The following is an 18,859-nucleotide window of genomic DNA, read 5'->3' on the forward strand; positions in this document are numbered from 1 at the left end:
AACAATAAAATTAGATTCACTTTGATTTGGCCAAAAACTAGAGTGTTGTCCATGTGGCCTTCAGTATATGACAGTGTCACGCACATGCAGTTTTTGATTTATAATGTTAAAATCTGCTACATCAAGTTTAAGTGTCAGAGCTGTAGAATGTGCAGCTGTCACGTAAATAAAATATATTCACTTACATAATTTACTCAGCAATTTTCTGCCAGCATTCCTCTCTTGCCTTATTTTGTGTCGTGGAAGGGTCAAATGATGTCATATGCCCTTTTTTATGGTAGTGCAGATAGAGCCTGAGGAAGAAAGCCTGAATTAACAGAAAGTTAACCCTCTGTGGTGATACCTATTATCTCTAATTGGGGTTTTAGGTTTTGTCAAGGCAGCTAACGCAAAGAAAGCCTGGAACTTGCATTATTTTTCCTTGTTAGAACTTCTACATTTAAACTCAAGTAAATATTCACATTTTTTTTTAATTTGATATTTGTTGAATTGTATGCTTGTCTGTAGAAGAGTGTTGCATGATGACCTTATTTACTGAGCATTTTCCAAAAAAATGTGACCATGCAACACAGTTCTTTCTTTGGAAATAATGAACCGGTGAAAAGTGTCACCAGTAGAGAAACTGCAGACAAGCACACATGCATACTGTACTGTATATGTGTCTGTGTTTGTCTATAGTCGGGGGACACAGCTCTTCATGTGGCTGCTGCTCTGAACCATAAGAAGACAGTTCAGCTCTTACTGGAGGCAGGGATTGATGGGAAAATCAGAAACAATGTAAGTTCCACCTAGACGATGAATGCCTAGTCCTTACATACTTACAGTGTAATTACCCTGATATCACACAATAACTAACTAAAGATTTAAATCACTTAATTTCTACTCAACAAGTGGGGCTCATAACAATGATATTAACTGTAGTCCCTGTCAGATAATGGCACTTTTGATACTAAATAGGAACACCATCAACACCTCAAAGGCATTAGGAGTGTGGGTGCTCACAGGTTTCAGTCTCAAGGGTTTTTGTTTGTTTTTAACAGACCCTCACCAGAGCATTGCTGCCTCTAAACATTGAGATTTTCACAGCAGGTCTCTCCAAATTTCATCAAAATCTAAGGCCCTCTAAAGTTAAACAGTTTATCCTATCTCCTGGGTGAAAGTGGGGTGTTGTTGAGCCCAGCCACCTCCCCTCCTGCCCTTCCTATAGGGACTTTTTAAGACCTTAAATTATGTTGTTGTCTGGTGGCATTTCAAACTGACAACATCTGACAGCGTATCATACCACTGCATCACTGCTCTGCAATCAATGGCCAAGCAGCAGTGTTTGACTTTGGAATGAAAGCTGGTTGCTTATTAGCCTAACCTGCGTGTCTTTAGACCGTGGTAGGAAGCAGGAGAACCCAGAGAAAACTCACACTGACATGGGGAGAACATGCAAACTCAACACAAAAAGGCCCCAGCTAGCCGTTTCAAACTTGGAAACTTCTTGCTGTGAGGTCACAGTGCTAACCACTGCATCACTGGGCCACCCTAGCTTTATATTAGCTTGGTAGAGTTTATCTGCATTCAGAGATTAGCTGAAATCAAGCACCATTTCTCCAACTTTTAATGCAGGCGTTTTGTTCCAGATGACATTACCTAAGTTATTTTATCTTTGAAATGCTGTCATTTGAGATATTAAACATCTGATATGGATTGCAGGCTAAATACTCCATCTCATAATGAGTTATCTGAACTTCATTTGCCCCTTAAAAAGCCCCTTTATTTAAACAATGAGATGAATAATGCACAACTCTTTTTCTGTGGGTCATATGAAATATCACTGTGTTTTCTGTGTTTCTCATACACTGTCATTTCCAGGCAGGTAAAACAGCCCTTGACAAGGCCAGAGACAACAACCACAAAGATTTAGCACATCTCCTGGCCAGAGCTCCTCAGGTTTGTATCTGCATCATAAACTAAAAATTGATTTTATGAGTTCTTATTTTTGCATCAGATAGACCAAAACCTTACAGTGTTGTGACTGGCAGAAATCTTTACTCTGAGCTTTATAACTATAATTATAGTTTTTAATAGCACAAGCAAACATCTTGTGAATTTTGGGGGACTTATTGTTGGCAATATATGCTAAAATGTAGTAATGCTACCATAGCAGATTTTGTAATTGTCCTCAGGTGCATCGCTTCATGCGAGGAAGAACAATAAGGAAACGAAGAGAAAGACTGACAGCTGAGCGCAGGACCCAGTCTGTCACAAGAGTAGACATTCTACCAAACAAAGTAAGAAAATACCACACACTATCATTCGTTGTAGCATGTGGAGGTCCCCTGAGCTAGAAGGAGAATTCTTACAATTGTGTTAGCCACATTAAAGGGATAGTATGGAACTTCTGAAGTGGGTTTGCATGAGGTACTTATTTATAGTCAGTGTATTACCTACTGTATGTCAGTCAGCACACCCCCAGTTTGGAGAAGTTTAGGCAGGAGTACCAACTGTTGTGGAGCAAAATGTATTTTATCCACCTAAAACAGTTAAGTTAAAGCAGCTGTGCGGAACTTTTCGTTTTCGTTGATTATAGCGCCCCTTTGGTCGAAACGGTATGACACCCACAGCCTGGTGTTGTAAAATCTCGACTGCAACCGCCAATCACCGCATGCATTTGTTTTGGAGAGCAAGAGGATTAACTAATGTCAGGTCAGTCCAAGTAATTAGTGGAAACATGCTAACATGCTAACATGCTAACGTTACACACAAGTTAGTAGTAAAGTAAGACCTGTTCATAAATGTTCTGGTGTAACTCAAACAACAACTGCCTGCTGTATATTTGTGTTCATGGTCACAGTCACAGATAATTTTGTGGCGTTTGTTGTACTAGACAAAAGCGGTTCACATCAGCTACATTTAGCTTGCTTATAACTTCCATGTCGTCATATATTGAAGTGAAACAATGTCTAACAAGTTGCGGTATATTCTCTAAATAAAAACAAAAATTACATACCTGTCAATTAGGAAAAGGGCCAACTCGGGATCAGTTTTAAAACCTTTCCATTCTCTCAGCTCTCTCCATTTGGTGAATGCCCGACCGAGGTTTACACTCATTTTGGCTTGAGCCCTATCACTGTCCTGTTTAGCCTTCTTCTGTTCTTTTTCTTTTTCTTTTAGATGATGCTCCTTCGTTATCCGCCATGACATCAAAAGTACAACCAAGTCCTTATAGATACATCTGGTAAAACTGTTATGTGTTCTGCCCATTGCGTACCGCATACTCGAAGAACACTCTCTGTAAACACAGCTCCTTCTTCTTCTGTGGTTTAATGGCTGCAGGGCGCTGCGGGCGAGCAGAATCACTTCAGCGGGCGAGAAGAATCACTTCCGCCTCGGGTGTCGTATACTGGTTTGCTGACTTCGCTGTTCGTCCGACCCAAGCAAGGCTACACTAAATAGCCATATAGAGAAAGGCTTTTTTGTCGCTGTTGGGTTCAAATAAATATGCAGATCTTCAAGGGGGGGTGATACGAACTAGGGACAGTTTTATTAATGGTAAAGTTCCGCACAGCTGCTTTAAGTACACTTAGAATAATTTCACCACTTTACCTTGTGGTCAGACAGTGACTTCAGATGGGGAACTAAAGCCGTTATATTGCTCTCTTGGAAGTCAGACACCATTGAGAAAAATTATAATTTAACATCGCTGAACACAGGAGCAGCTGGTGTACTGCTGCCTTGTTGTTGTGTGACTTTAGCATTTCAAAGGGTTAGTTTGGATTGACCAAAATCACACAATAACATGAGCAATTTGTGAAAACATTATCAATAAGGCGTAGACTTAAACTGATGTTGATTTTCTAGGTGGCTAAAATACATTTTGTTGCTGGCATGTCCACAGCAGGATATTGCATAGCTTTTGTGTTGACATTTCTGCCTGCTTCTCTGAGCTGGGGGTGTGCCAACTGATGTCTACTGTAGGTAATACACTGATTATGAGTAAGTATCTCATACAACCCCACCTGAAAAGATCCAGAGAAATCAAATCCTTGAAAATTCAGAGATAACGAATATGATACCAGTATGTGCTATCATTGTTTCACTGACCACAGCTTTCATTTTGTACTTGAATTGAATTTGACAGTGTAGCTCTTCTCTGTCTGTCCTGAGCAGGACAGCAGTTCTGCGGTGGAGGAAACCCCCAGCAGTGAAAAAATGGAGAGCAGAACTGTCACTAAGGTTGGTCCTCACCACCATCATCAGCAGCAGCATTACAAAAAGAACCCAGCAGCCACTATCAGCAGCCCCTACAGCCACCGAAAGAGGAGGAGAGTCAGGGAACAGGTAGGTCAGCAACAGAGACACCATGTCTGTCATGCCCAGCTAGTCCACAGTGATGGCTTCATGTGACATAAGAACTGGAGGGTATGGGGCTCACTCTTTTTAGTGTTTTATTAATGCCTCAACATCAATGGTTCACTGATAGATCAACTGCTTGGCTAGTTATCAAACATGCAGTCATATTCATACAGGTATATAGCTGTGTCATTTTGTCCTCTCAATTCTTACTATTAATCTGCTAAAACAGTCATTCTAACACTGCAGCTCCCTCTGCCACTCCAACATCCTCCTGATGTGCTGACTTTGCTAACATATACTAAAAACATGTCTCCCTAATCATATGTATAAAGTAAATATGTTTGATATGCAGGAAGGATCACTTCAGCTGAATGATAGTTGCTGCTCAGTTTCTTTAAGAGCTCCATCACAGAACAGAGCCCCTTTTTGCTAAATCTGACTGTGTCCATTTGCAATAAATTGTTAACTCCTTGACAAACAAAATGTGTCTCTAAGCGGCGTATTCTCATAGAACAGTTCGTATGCTATCCTACGAAAAATGTATGCACAACAGCTAGAATGATATCTTCTGAAATTGTGCCGCACGTATAACATTACTTCCTTAATGTACAGTTATGTAATTATTGTAAAGGTTAGGTTTAGGCAAGTCGAATTACTGAGGTTAGGGTTAGGAAAAGAAACATGATAAGGATGTACCTTAAAATGACTAAAAGTTCACACAGATCTGAACATGCATCTCCAAGGGAAAGTCCTGGGTGAAAGATTTTTTTTTTGTGTGTGTGTGACTCATCCACCACCACAACCTGCCTCCTTACAAGCACTCGGGACTGCATCCTTACTCAGCACATTGGTTTCGTGAATACAGCCCTTCAAAATACATGGGATATGTACAAAGTGGAGTGCATTACCTTTTGTAGGAAAACATTCCACAGATTTGAACAGCCTGCTCTAGTGACCAGCCAAAAACAAATTAAAAGATTTGTGAATTATGCTTTTTATCCAAAGACAACATTAAGATGAACACACAATGATGAATGATGAACAAAGTGGTGTCTGTTTGCAATAATAAAAGCTGCAAATAAATAGTTTCTCCTCTCTGAGGCATTGAGAACCACTTGTTGTAGGGTATCAGATGGCACATTAAATGTGTTGTAAAATGACATTAATATATCATGTAAATATATATATAACTTGTATTGTCAGTGGTTTAAGTCAGTAAGTAAACTGTTGTACTTGATCCCATTTCATGGTCAGTCATAGACCTTTTTATTGCCCCCCCTTAGCCTTGGGTCACAGACATAAGTTGATCCAAAAATTGACACTAGTACAAGTGAAGCCTGTTTGATTGGTATACTGTAAGCTAAACTGTGCAATATCTGTACTTCCATCTGTTAATAATGTGAAATCAAAACAAAGAAAGAAAAGTCCGCACACTTCAGCTCCCTTTTTAGGTCCATTTATTCCATCATCATGGCGTGACGTTTCAGGCCACAGGTGCCCTTCTTCAAACTGAAAAATACAGCTGAGGACGCCATTTTTAAAGCTCCACATAGGTCACATGACCAATAAGACTGTGACAATACAACATAGAAAAAGATAACACTATACACAGCACAAAAGAAATAAACATCAGGCTGTAAGGCCATCATACTCAGTTGGCTAAATGTATTGAGGCGCCTCTATAAAATATTCAATACTTAGGATGATGGAAAGATACATTTTTTAAGAAAACCAGTTATCATGTTTAGTACACCAACATTTTTTTATAAACATTTTTTACCGTCTTTTTAGTGTTAACCCTGGGAAAGAACATGATCAAGCAAGTATATATACACATATAAACACACATAGTGCACAGGAGGACACAGAACGCAGCAGCACAGGCCAGTATAAGTTAACACCAATTATTTTGTACCAAATGTTTTGCAAGCAGCTCAGAGTCCAATGCTCACACACAAAAGTTCAGAGACCAATGCTCACACAAGAACAATACAGAGTCCAATTTCAGTCCAGAAGCTCACATAGTTAGTAGTCACAAAAAGGGTTTGATGTTAAAGTCCTCATTGAGCCCCTTAGGTGACAGAGTGTCTAGTGTATAAATCCAGTACAGTTCCCTTTTTAAGAGGAGAGTGTCTACATCCCCTCCTCTCCGAGGGCATTTCACAGTTTCGATGCCAATGTACCTGAGAGAAGACAGACTGTGTCTGGCCTGTGTGAAATGAACTGCCACTGGGCTAGAGGGGTCATGGTTGCGAATGGTGCACCAATGTTCTGTGATCCTGGTTTTTAAAGGTCTGGTTGTTTTTCCAATATATGATAGACCACAGGGGCACTGTAACACGTATATATGACATTTTTCGTTTTGCAGGAGATGACGCCTTTAATAAAGAACTTCCTACTTCCAACCATCCTCACTCGGGTAGGAAGTTCTTTATTAAAGGCGTCATCTCCTGCAAAACGAAAACGCAAAACATTTGGTACAAAATAATTGGTGTTAACTTATACTGGCCTGTGCTGCTGCGTTCTGTGTCCTCCTGTGCACTATGTGTGTTTATATGTGTATATATACTTGCTTGACCATGTTCTTTCCCAGGGTTATTAACACTAAAAAGGTGGTAAAAAATGTTTATAAAAAAATGTTGGTGTACTAAACATGATAACTGGTTTTCTTAAAAAAAATGTACCTTTCCATCATCCTAAGTATTGAATATTTTATAGAGGCACCTCAATACATTTAGCAAATTGAGTATGATGGCCTTACAGCCTGATGTTTATTTCTTTTATGCTGTGTATAGTGTTATCTTTTTCTATGTTGTATTGTCACGGTCTTATTGGTCACGTGACCTATGTGGAGCTTTAAAAATGGCGTCCTCAGCTGTATTTTTCAGTCTGAAGAAGGGCACCTGTGGCCCGAAACGTCACGCCATGATGATGGAATAAATGGACCTAAAAAGGGAGCTGAAGTGTGCGGACTTTTCTTTGTTTGTTTAGTTTAATTCTTTTAGTCCAGCACCTTCTTCACTTCTTGGATGTGCGTGGCTGCTCTTTTTATATTCAGTAATGTAAAATCAACCGTTTAGTCCGTCTCTTTATCTTATTTTGCTTCTTTTTGCTGCTTACTTATTTCTACTGATGCTTCCTGTTTGCACTATCCCTCTGCTGCTGTAGTGTTGCAGATTTCCCCTCTGTGGGTTGAATAAAGAAGTCAAGTCAAGTCAGTTTTATTCATAGAGCCCTATATCACAAATCACAATTTGCCTCACAGGGCTTTACAACATATGACATCCCTCTGTCCTTAGGACCCTCGCAGCAGATAAGGAAAAACTCCCCAAAACCTTTAATGGGGAAAAAAAATGGTAGAAACCTCAGGAAGAGCAACTGAGGAGGGATCCTCTCTATCAGGATGGACAGACATGCAATAGATGTCGTAGAGAACAGATCCCTTTTAAAGATACGTCTGGAAGAGCCTCAGTTTGTTGACAAACCTCAAACCATTTTAGACCAGATCAGACAGCATCTTCACCTTCTGTTGCAGATCCAGGCTCAGTTTGTTCAGATGACACAGCGTGTTGACCAGAATAGTAGGATCTGGAATCCACTTTAGGTCATGTAGCTTAGCATAATCCTTCTGTTTCTCTGCCACGGACAGCTTCACCGAGGAGGAAAATATGTTAACTCTTAAAATCCAATCCCTTATTGTTGCACAAAATCTGTTGGTGCTACATGACAGATTATTTGGAATTTTGCTCACAGTTGCTCTTGTGACTAAATAGTCTAGCAAGACCAATGTTTGTGATGATGACTAAATAAACCCAGCTGCATTCCAGTTTCCACCTGGTCTAACTCTCATGTCATTACATTGCTGCACATCATATGAAAACAAATGGGAGCTTATGACTACATTTTGTTAACTTAACTAACACTTTAACACTTTTCTCCTTTGCAGGCCTTGAATAGAAATGATCTTAGAAAAGGCAAGAATGACTTTCACGCTAAGAAGAATCTGCTGTGGGATGATGGTGAAGATTCTGCTGAGAATGGAAAAATCTATCAGCTTTACACACTGTACCGAGACAAGGATGGCAACATTAGACAGGTTCATAATAAATAAACTCAACTCATGTTTTGTAAATCAGTGATGCTCAGAGCTGAATGTATCAGTCAGAGGGTCCCAGAGTACTGAGAGGGTGAAATAGGCATGGAACTTATCCAAACCACAGTGTTTGGAGCAGAGTTACGTTGAACACAGCTGTCACAGCCTAAAAGACAAAACATGTACAAGGTATTCTATGAAATGCGTGTGCAATTTGTAACTTGTGACCCCTCTCTTTAGGCCCCAGCTAATGGATGTCATTGTAAGCCCCTGCTCAAGAAGCTGGAGGGCCAACTGAAAGCCACGCAGGAGGAAATGAGGCTGCACATCCTCAACATCCAGGAGGAGGTCAACTGTAGACTGGGCAAAATGGACCACAGGAACAAACACCAGGTCTGCTTCGACTCTGTCTCTGCTCACAGATCATGACTTTGATTTACTTTATGCCTTCAGTGACTTCAGCTGATCAGCTCATTTGGTTTTACTCAAGAAACAAACCTTTTTGTTAGTTTGTTTGATGTTTTTGTTTGTAAAATTGCTGGTTGCCTTTATTTTATGGAGGATACAAAATGACTAAAGAACCAATAAATAAATGTATAAATAGATACAGGAATAGGTAGGAAGAAATAAATACAGAAATAAATAAATAGAAAGAGATAAAGAAATACAGAAAGAAAGAAATGCAGAGGTTAGGACCTCCTACTTTAATTTATCTATACATTTATCCGTTTATTTTCAATATATTTATTTATTCATTTATTTCAGCATTTATTTACTCTTATCTATTTATTTCCATGTTTATTTATTTATTCCTGTGTATATTTTTATATGTATTAATTTATGTCCTGTTTGTTAATATAGTCATTCCTGTATTTATTTATTTATTTATACATTTATTTATTTGTATTTCTATATTTTGTTATATTTTTTATTTATTGTCTTCGATTTTTATTTATTTATTCCTGTATTTATTTTTATATCTATTCTTTAACGTCTTATTTATTTATTCATGTATTTATTTATAGATTTTTTCCTGTATTTTTTATACATTTACGTATTTATTTCCATATTTTTAAGGTATTTATTACTGTATTTGATACTTAAGTCCTTTTCATCCTCCATAATATTTTGTGTGTCTTAAAATCAAACTTAAATTTGATTCATTCTCACATATTTGTAAGGAAGCAGTAACACGTCTGTATATGTCTGTGTATTTAGTTTTGGGTAGCTTGGAGAGTGTAAAGAAAAAACTCACAGCCAAAGTGGTACTGGCTGACAATGCTAGTTGTTAATTGCCATTATACACACCAACCTTACTAAGCCCTGTTGTACAGCCACTGTTTTATCATACATAACAAACCAGAAGCCACACATCACGTCACTGTAATACATATCTGTCCACAGCAGGTGCAATACCAAATTTACTCAAGAAATACAAGTCACTGTCTAATGACGTTGCTTACACACCAAGTTTACACACACAGCTTATGGGTAGATTTCTTAGCAAAACTGCTTTTTATAAAATTCAATTGAAATTACAATTAGACAATTCTCATATCAGAAAATTCCAAAATCGGTACAAAATTGCTTGATTCAGGGTGTTTTTTCACAGTGACATTATTTTACACTTTGGGCAGATGAAAGTGTTGGACATGCTGAATCAGGAAAGAGCGGCAGCAGAGAGGAAGAACATAATCTACAAGATCGAGCAGAGAGCTGCGCAGGGGAAAGAGGAAGCCCTGATGACACAGGTACCAGTTACAGCTACTGACACTGGATTTCATTACAAGCAGGGAACGCATGGGTAGATCTTCTTAATGTTTGCATGTGTAACCTTCATAACTGGGCCTGTTATAACCTGATATATTAGCAGTCGATTAATATTATGATTATTATGAGATGGAAGGTCAGTGTAGCTTGGACTCAACTTTCTGCATTCTGAATCAAATAAACTTAAAACTCAGTGAAAGTCATCTGAGGGCTGAGAGTTATCTTAGAATTGTAAGAGTAATGGCAGATTTTGGCAGAATTGTGAGATTTAAATCAGAAGAGATGTTACAGTATGTCATGATTGGCCTCCAATGGGAGACTCATCTGGAAGTGAAAAAAAAGTTGTTTGAATTAAATCACACAAAGGATATAGATGATTTTCCAAGAATAAAGTGAATATTTTAAGAAAAAAATCAGAGATGACGATTAAAGTCAGAGTGAATTTTTGTCATGCTTTAAACTCCTTACTCCAGTCTTTCAACAAGACAAATGCAAGTAAGGAACAGCAGCTGCTGTGCTCTTATTAAGGCAGGTTTGATCATACAGCGGCTTGTCTCTTATCTCATGCAGGCAGCAGTGACCCATGAACTGAAAAGATGGTGTATGTCCCAGTTGAAGGACATGGACGTCCACATCGCAGCCAAAAGCCAGTATTACAAACTCCTCCCCTCACAGTCTGTGGAGCAGTCTGTAGCAGACGCTGACCTGGAATCACTCCCCCTGCTGTCTGTGGTATCCGGAGACAGCAGCACTTCACTGGCTACCTACGTCAACATCCTGCCATCTAAATCGACAAACAGTGTAGGAGGCCAGGAGCAGGAGGGGAGCAGGACATACTTTGAAATGAAAGTGGACAGGTCACCAGGTATGTCAAGAAACAGTGCCAACAGGGAGCATTTTAAAGGGGCATTCAGCAGTGCTTTATGGCTGTTATCACCGCAACAGCATCAGCAGTGGCACAGCCCTGCATGTCAGTGTGGGTTTTCTCCAGGTAATTTGGCTTCCTCCCACAGTCCAGATACATGCAAGTTAATTGGTGACTCTAAATTGGCCGTAGGTGTGAATGTGAGCGTGAATGGTTGTCTGTCTCTATGTGTTAGCCCTGTGATAGTTTGGCAACCTGTCCAGGGTGTACCCTGCCTCTCACCCTATGTCAGCTGGGACAGGTACCAGCCAACCAAACATGAATGATGAATAATAAAATTATAAAGTGATGCCATTTTATTCCACACCATATCTCAGGAACAGAACTGAATTAGTGACACTAATCTTTGGTTCCAATTTTGAAACTGTGCTGATTGTATGGATCCTCTGTGCTGTTGGGGGGGAAATTGGTTGTGAAACGTCCATGTTTTCACAGACATGGATTTATACTGTAAAGCAACTTGACTGTGCAGAGGCATTCAACCATGGGGTGGTAATCCTAGTTAATTTTATACTGATGTGGATCTATATTTCTGAAATAAAGTTAAATTGAATTAAGATCTAGTGTGTAGGTTTTAGGGGCATCTAGCAGTGAGGTTGCTAATTGTAACCAACTGAAACTTCCCCCAAGTGCAAAGCGTGTAGGAGAACTACGGTGGCTGTCGTGAAAATGCATATGGTCCTATCTAGAGCCAGCGTTTGGTTTGTCCATTCTAGGCTACTGTAGAAACATGGCAGCGGTAACTACAACAGTCAATTATAAACTAATAAAGATACAGTTATGAATGATGCAGTTATGAAAATTCCATTTCTGCTAAGGGATATTCCTAAATCCTACATACTGGATCTCTGTTTAGGCTTTGTGTTGGTTGGTTTTGATTTTGTTGTTGTTTTTTTAGGGTTTTTCTTTTGGCTTTTTTGCCTATATTGGACAGGATGGAAGTGGATTTGGAGTTGTCATTAGGATCTTTGTCCTGCTGTAGAAGCCATCCTCTCTCTCCCAACACAAGCCCAAAGCATGATTGATCCACTCCGTGTTGGACAGGTGCTCTTTTCATGTGATATGTTTGGAACTTTTCTCCAACCATATCTTGTATATCGGCTCAACTCCTCAAAAAGTTCTATTTTGACTTCATCAGTCCACAGGACTTGTTTCCAAAAAGCATCAGGCTTGTTTGTATGTTCCTTTGCAAACTTCTGATGCTAAATTTTGTGGTAATGACACAGAAAAGGTTTTCTCCAGATGACTCTGCCATGACGGTCATATTTGTACAGGTGTCACTGCACAGTACAACAGTGCACCACCACTCCAGAGTCTGAGGAATCTTCCTGCAGGTCTTTTGCAGTCAAACGGGGGTTCTGATTTGCCTTTCAAACAATCCCACAAGCAGCTCTCTCTGAAAGTTTTCTTGGTCTTCCAGACCTTAACTTGATCTTCACAGTTCCTGTTAATATCCATTTCCTAATTACATTATGAACTGAGGAAACAGTTACCTGAAAACACTTTGCTACCTCCTTATAGTCTTCTCCTGCTTTGTTGGCATCAGTTATTTTAGTGCTAGGCAGCTGTTTAAAGGAGCCTAAGGCTGCTGATTGATGGTACAACCTTTTAGGAGTCAGAGTATTTCTAAAGCTTTAAAATTTGCTGACCTTTCCGAACAATGATTGTAAACAAACCATAGCCCTTACAAGCTAATTAAGGTCTGAGACCCTGGTAAAAGTTGTCTGAGAGCTCAAATGTCTTGGGGTGCCTAAACTTTTGCATGGGGCTCAGTTCCTTTTCTCACTCTAAAATTGTACAAAACAAAAATAAAAACACTAATCTTGCTTTAAATGTTGAAAAGTATGTTTCATCTCTAACTTCATACCTGTTGCAGATCAGATCTTCTTCTACTTACTTAACTTTTCAAAGTAAACAAGATGTTGACCAGGGGTGCCCAAACTTTTGCATGCCACTGTAATATAGTTATTTGCTATGAAGATATATAAAAACCATCCCTATTGAAGAGGCTCTCTCAATTTTTTTCTCTGTTATCAGAAGACTATGAGAACACAGCCCTGTTCCCTCTGCATGCCAACCACAGCTCAGGCATCCTGCTGGGCACTGTTGACCCCCTCTGTCAGCATCCAGGAGTGCAGGACAGTTCCACTGCAGCAGTGGTGCCCCTGTATGGGGAGGGCTTCTCAAGCAGCAGCAGCCAGTCCAGCATCAGCGACGGGGGACCCAGACCAATCCAACAGCAGCAGTTTAGCTCTGACAGACAAGAAAGGAAGCACTTTGGAGAGCTGATGAGTGCAGGCAGGCATACAGGAGTACACAGTGAGGGCAGCAGAACACTGGAGTTCTTCATTGACCGTCCCACTGAGCCCACATTCAGGCAGGAAAGGAACAATCAACATGCTATGGAGGTGAGTGTCAATCAAACAAACATGCTCCAAAACATACTTTTGGCCTTTGTACTTTAAGCCTTACAGTGTGTTCACACCGGGCACGGGGCGAATTTTTTGCGCGACAAGATTACATACAAAGTCAATGTAAAGATGTGAATAGTGCTGGCGGCGCGAATGACGTGGATGGTGCAACGCGAATGGAGCGAACACGCGAAATTCGCGTCATTCGCGTCATTCGCCCAAGTACAACATATTGAACTCGAGCGAAATATTCGCTTGATGCTATGTCGGGGCAGCCTATCATCGTTGAGATGTTCCTGTCGTCACCGATGTCACTGACGTGCTGCTGTCCCACCCGCCCCTGCCCCGTGTTGTTCCTAATCAATAACTTAATTTGGGATTCATGCCGTTGTAGTAAACAACATTCATTCAGGCGACATGTGACTTGCCGGATACAGTGAATATTTATTGATTTTCACATGCAAAAAACTCACCGGAGACAGATGGACAGGCGCTCCGCAGACGGAAAGTTGGTGTCCTGGCGGGAGATCCTGGCACCGATCCTACCCAACAGGTCATCGAACTGGGCCGTGGTCAGCCTGAAATAGGGCTGGAAGCGGCCGTCGTCCAGGCGCAGCTCCTGGAGAAGATGATGATATTCTCCCAGCTGTGTGCATCTCCGGAGGATGCCGTGGACCCAGACACGTCAGCACTTGGGTTTCCGACGAATCTCGGACTGCCACAGTAGGTACAATGCAGCAATGGTAGCCACCTCAGTCATGGCCGATGAGAGAAAGAAATAGCGGGAATAATAATAATAATTTCATTTTATATATGGCGGTAGCCCCTCCTACGTAAGCCCAAAGGGCCATCTTTCATACCTTCCTCTTCTCTTTTGGCGAATATTCGCAAGTTGTGTATTCTATTACTCGCGCGAATGTGAAAGTAAAAACAAATATTCCAGCGGTCAAACTCGTGCGAGTAGAGCGAGGCAAATATTTTACTTGCGGCCGGTGTGAACACACTGTTAGAGGATAAGTCTATTTTATTACAATGTAAGTCTGATTTTAATAGTTTTGGCCATCATTTTTTTATCACTAATAATAATGCTGTACCCACCCAGTTAACAGAACTGGGGACTTGAGTCACATGACTTGGACTCGAGTCAGACTCGTGTCACAAATTTGATGACTTTAGACTCAACTCAACAAAATAAAAAAAAGACTTGAAACTCAACTTGGACTTTAACACCAGTGACTTGTGATTTCACTTGGACTGGCCGGCTCAAGTCAAGTTGCCCTAACGTATGGATATGTGACAGATCCATAAACTTGTATATCATTGGATCTTTCCGGATACAGGTCCTTTTTGTCCAGTGTTTTAATTTGAAAATGCTTGATACCTTCCCCCAAGCCCAACGATGAAAAGTATGTTAATGTGAAAACCAAGTACCAACCAGTAGAACCATTTTTCTACACCCCTCTGTACTTAGTACACTGATCTGACACTAAAAGGTGGAGCTAGAAACACTGCAGTCCCTTAATTGGTCAGCCAAGAACCCTTACTCTTGCTCAGGGCTGAGTTGTGGCTGGTTTAATGGTTATGCAACCACTATGGTTACACTATGGCAAGTTTTACATATATAAGTCAACTATAACTAAAACTGAAAGGATGTTTTGCTGCCTCTTCCTCTTTAAAAAAAAAAATTATTTCACTGGGCTGCTGGCAACTTTTCAGTTTTTAAATGTCAATATGACAACTTTGACCATTCCATTGTTGTTTTTGTCTCTCTTGGATGACATACACTTTAGTAAAGATTGAAACTTCAAGCGTTAAGAAAATATGTATGAAGTCCAACCACATGGCTGGTCGTCTTTATCCCCTTTGAGGCTCCACAGCATCTAGTCATTCCAGGACTGAAGAGAGGTTAGCTAAGGCAACCTCATTAACGTCTGAATCTGTGACGGCAGAGTATGCAGCCAAGCTCTCTATGGCCTGCTCAACTCGGTCACGGGCATCAGACTCAGATATAATATTAGAATCCACCTGGGCAGCTAATTCTAACAGTGTCTGCACAATCTCAGGGAGCACCATGATCTGTGAAGCGTCCATATATCAAATATGCACACCGCCCCCCCTACCGTATTAGATGGGTAGCATGGTCAGCACGGAGCTGAAGAAGAGCAGCTACTGACGTCACTCTCCTGCACCGCTCAGATTGCCAAATCGTTTTCAAATTATGGGCAATATTTTGCAGGGCAGACAACGAAAACGAAATAGCAATGTCCTCTTTGTTTTCTTTTTGATTATGGCATAAAATAAGCAGTCTTGAAAAAGAAAATGAAAATGCAAATAGGTTGATGATCTGTGGATATTCTCATTTATCCAGGTCAATTCCATTCTGGCAACAATTAATCGTAGGCAACTGGACTTTAACTGGATTTAATTGTTGCCAGAAAGGTTGATTGATTATTAATTTTATTTATGAGTGAAATAATGCAGCCACATTCTTAAAATGAAAAAGCATTTCTGCAAATGCATTTTAATTTTCAAATTTTACATTTCAAATTGAATTTTGGTATCTATTTGCTGGGGCATATTTTGAAAATTAAATCTCAAATGTCTTTTTCTTTTTCATTTTAATTAAGTAAAAGAATGAGCAGTCTTGAAGAAGAAAATTAAAATGCAAATAGGATGACTGATGATTAGTTTTATTTATGAGTCAAATAATGCAGCCACATTCTTAAAATGATAAAGCATTTCTGCAAATGCATTTTAATTTAAATATTGGTCATGATTCACTTCCATAGAAAGTTAATAGCTCAAGACATCTCTAAAAACAGGGTCAAGAGGGGTCAAGATAGGCAAGCAGTCAGACCCCCTGCAAGTAAAAACTAGAAATAAAGCAAAGGTGATCAGTAGAAGTATTATCCAAACTGTCTACATAGATCCACCTCCTGCTTCAGCTATGACCTATTTCTTATTTTACTTATTACTTATTGTAGCTGTGTGCACACAGTTTCCCTCTTTAATGACAGATTATTAGCAACATTACAGGTGTGTTCACTTTCTGTTGCTCATTAAATAAAGAACTTTAGACAATCAAGATAAACTGTTGACTTGTTTACTCTCTGATCATGTTTGTTGACATGATAGACTTTGTAGTGATTTCAGCAATTAACTTTGTGAATGCAATTTTTCAAACTGATATAAATGATGGCCTATGAAAATACAGTAAGACACTAAGATATTTTACAAGAACATACAGTACTACAAAAGGAATGGGTCATTTTTGAAAGAAATGTTGTTCCATTTCTCTCTCAAAGTGAGGTGAGTAGATCAATATCAATCTCGTCTGTGTCTCAAGTGCAGAGCTGGGCTTACAGTCTTAATGCTAAGCTAAGCTAAATACCTCCTAACTCCAGCTCTGCACTGAGTTTAGCCTAAAGACTTGGAACAGAGGGAAACATCCAGCCTGACTGTCCAAAGAGGGATAAAACATTTACCAACACCTCTAAAGCTAACTGATTTACAGGTTGTATCCATCCATCCAATCTCCTTATGCTTAGAGGGTCACAGGGGGCTGGAGCTGATCCCAGCTGCCATTGTGTTTGACTGGGAGTCAATCACAGGGCTGACATAATGAAGGACAATCATCTAGGACACCAACAGACAACGTAGAGTCGCCAGTCGACCGAACCTGGACTGTGGGAGGAAACCAAAGTACCAAGAGAAACACAGGGTGAACATGCAAACTCTTGACCTCACAGTGCTAACCACTGCACCACTGTGCCACCATTGTATCTCTATTAAACTGTTGAGATTCAATGTATTCATTAAAGCTTTAGAGGTGTTGGTAGGTGTATTTTTGAATTTTGGAGTGAACCAGGCCAGCAGTATCCCCCTGAGTCTTAAGGTGCCATAGCATCACTCCAACGGCCCAAAATCCCAAGGCCACATTAGTAAGAAAAATGTCCAAATTGGACGGAAAGCTGTTCTCCCAACAAGCTGTTATCCCAAAAGCAAACACCAATTGCTCCAAAGTCCTGTTTCTCCAAATATACACACTCTCTGCAGGTAGTTTTAGTTTCCTCAAAATGTTTAAGCTACTGATCTGTATTTAGAGCCAAAACATGAGTGTTTTTTATGCTGAAAATTAACCACACATTCATCACAGCACTGCTGACAATGAGAATGTGTCTGTGGTTTACAGAAATGTACAATGCGAACATTTGAGAGTGTGTATGTTCAGAGAAACCAGACTTTGAAGCACTGGGTGTTTGTTTTTGGGATAATGGGCAGTTGGAGAGATGGGCTTTTAGGTAGGGATGCACCAAATATTCGGTAACTGAATATATTCGGCCGAATATTGCAAAAAAACACACATTTGGTATTCAGTGGAATAAGTTAAAAGCAAGGCTGAATAATAGCGGCGTTTTGATAACGCAATCAAACAGCGTGCCATGACGCGCGGAGTAAAATGTTGGCAGTGTGGCAATCCGTCCCTCACTGCACTCGCATTTGCGACTAAAAATAGTTTTGAGCGAGCAAAATAGGCTTAAATCATTCAGCACGCTGAGCGAGCAGCCTACAGATTTCAACCAGCAGAAACAAAAGGCGAATCCCACCGATTGCGGGTTGAACAGGGGTCACAGACACAGACAGTAATGTATTCCTGTCAAATACGGCGGCCATCGGCTTACCGGCGACGGATATGTCGGCTCCAATAATATCCTCTTCTTGGCGTCATGACTGCCCAGAAGTACCTGAACAGCTGAGCCAGCCGAACACAGGTATGTGACGTGTCAGAGGAGAAATGAGCCGTTCACGGCTCACAAACCTCACCGCACTTTAGGGACTGTTCTTTACTTATGAAGGGGAGGAGGGTGGCTGGTTGATTCTTATTTTATTTATTTATTTTATTTTGATCCCCCCTATGTTCATCACTCATTGATGCTGTTTTTGAAGTATGAATAAGTCAATAAGTAATTTATTCCATTGAAATATCATTGATGTATTATAGAAAAGTGATTTATCTTTTTATAAATGACAAAAGGCACATCTGCCTCATTTTCACTGTGGTATCGTGATACTACTCAGAACCATGATATTTTCATTGGTATCATACAGTGGGATCCAATTTTGGTACCATGACAACACTAATCTGGAGGGGGTTCATCTGCAAAAACTAATGAAAAACTAAACAACGATATTCGGTATTCGGTACTCGGTATTCAGCCAAGCGTTTAATATTATTCGGCTTTGGCCACAAATATTAATTTCGGTGCATCCCTACTTTTAGGCCAATGGTACATTTTTTTGGACCAACAGTTCTTA

General features: G+C 40.1%; 1 protein-coding gene across 1 annotated transcript in view; it reads left to right on the forward strand.

The window, feature by feature from the left end:
- ankrd6a (ankyrin repeat domain 6a) overlaps window positions 1–18,859 on the forward strand; it is a 32,623-nt gene that overhangs the window by 10,571 nt on the left and 3,193 nt on the right. The window contains exons 7-15 of the mRNA XM_033641943.2: window positions 679–777; window positions 1,861–1,938; window positions 2,175–2,279; window positions 4,159–4,329; window positions 8,291–8,440; window positions 8,678–8,830; window positions 10,075–10,188; window positions 10,778–11,072; window positions 13,170–13,540. Of these exons, the coding sequence (XP_033497834.1) occupies window positions 679–777; window positions 1,861–1,938; window positions 2,175–2,279; window positions 4,159–4,329; window positions 8,291–8,440; window positions 8,678–8,830; window positions 10,075–10,188; window positions 10,778–11,072; window positions 13,170–13,540 (1,536 nt within the window). The remainder of the gene's footprint in view (window positions 1–678; window positions 778–1,860; window positions 1,939–2,174; window positions 2,280–4,158; window positions 4,330–8,290; window positions 8,441–8,677; window positions 8,831–10,074; window positions 10,189–10,777; window positions 11,073–13,169; window positions 13,541–18,859) is intronic.

Source organism: Epinephelus lanceolatus, chromosome 15 (genome assembly GCF_041903045.1).
Source record: "Epinephelus lanceolatus isolate andai-2023 chromosome 15, ASM4190304v1, whole genome shotgun sequence".
Lineage (NCBI taxonomy): Eukaryota > Metazoa > Chordata > Actinopteri > Perciformes > Serranidae > Epinephelus > Epinephelus lanceolatus.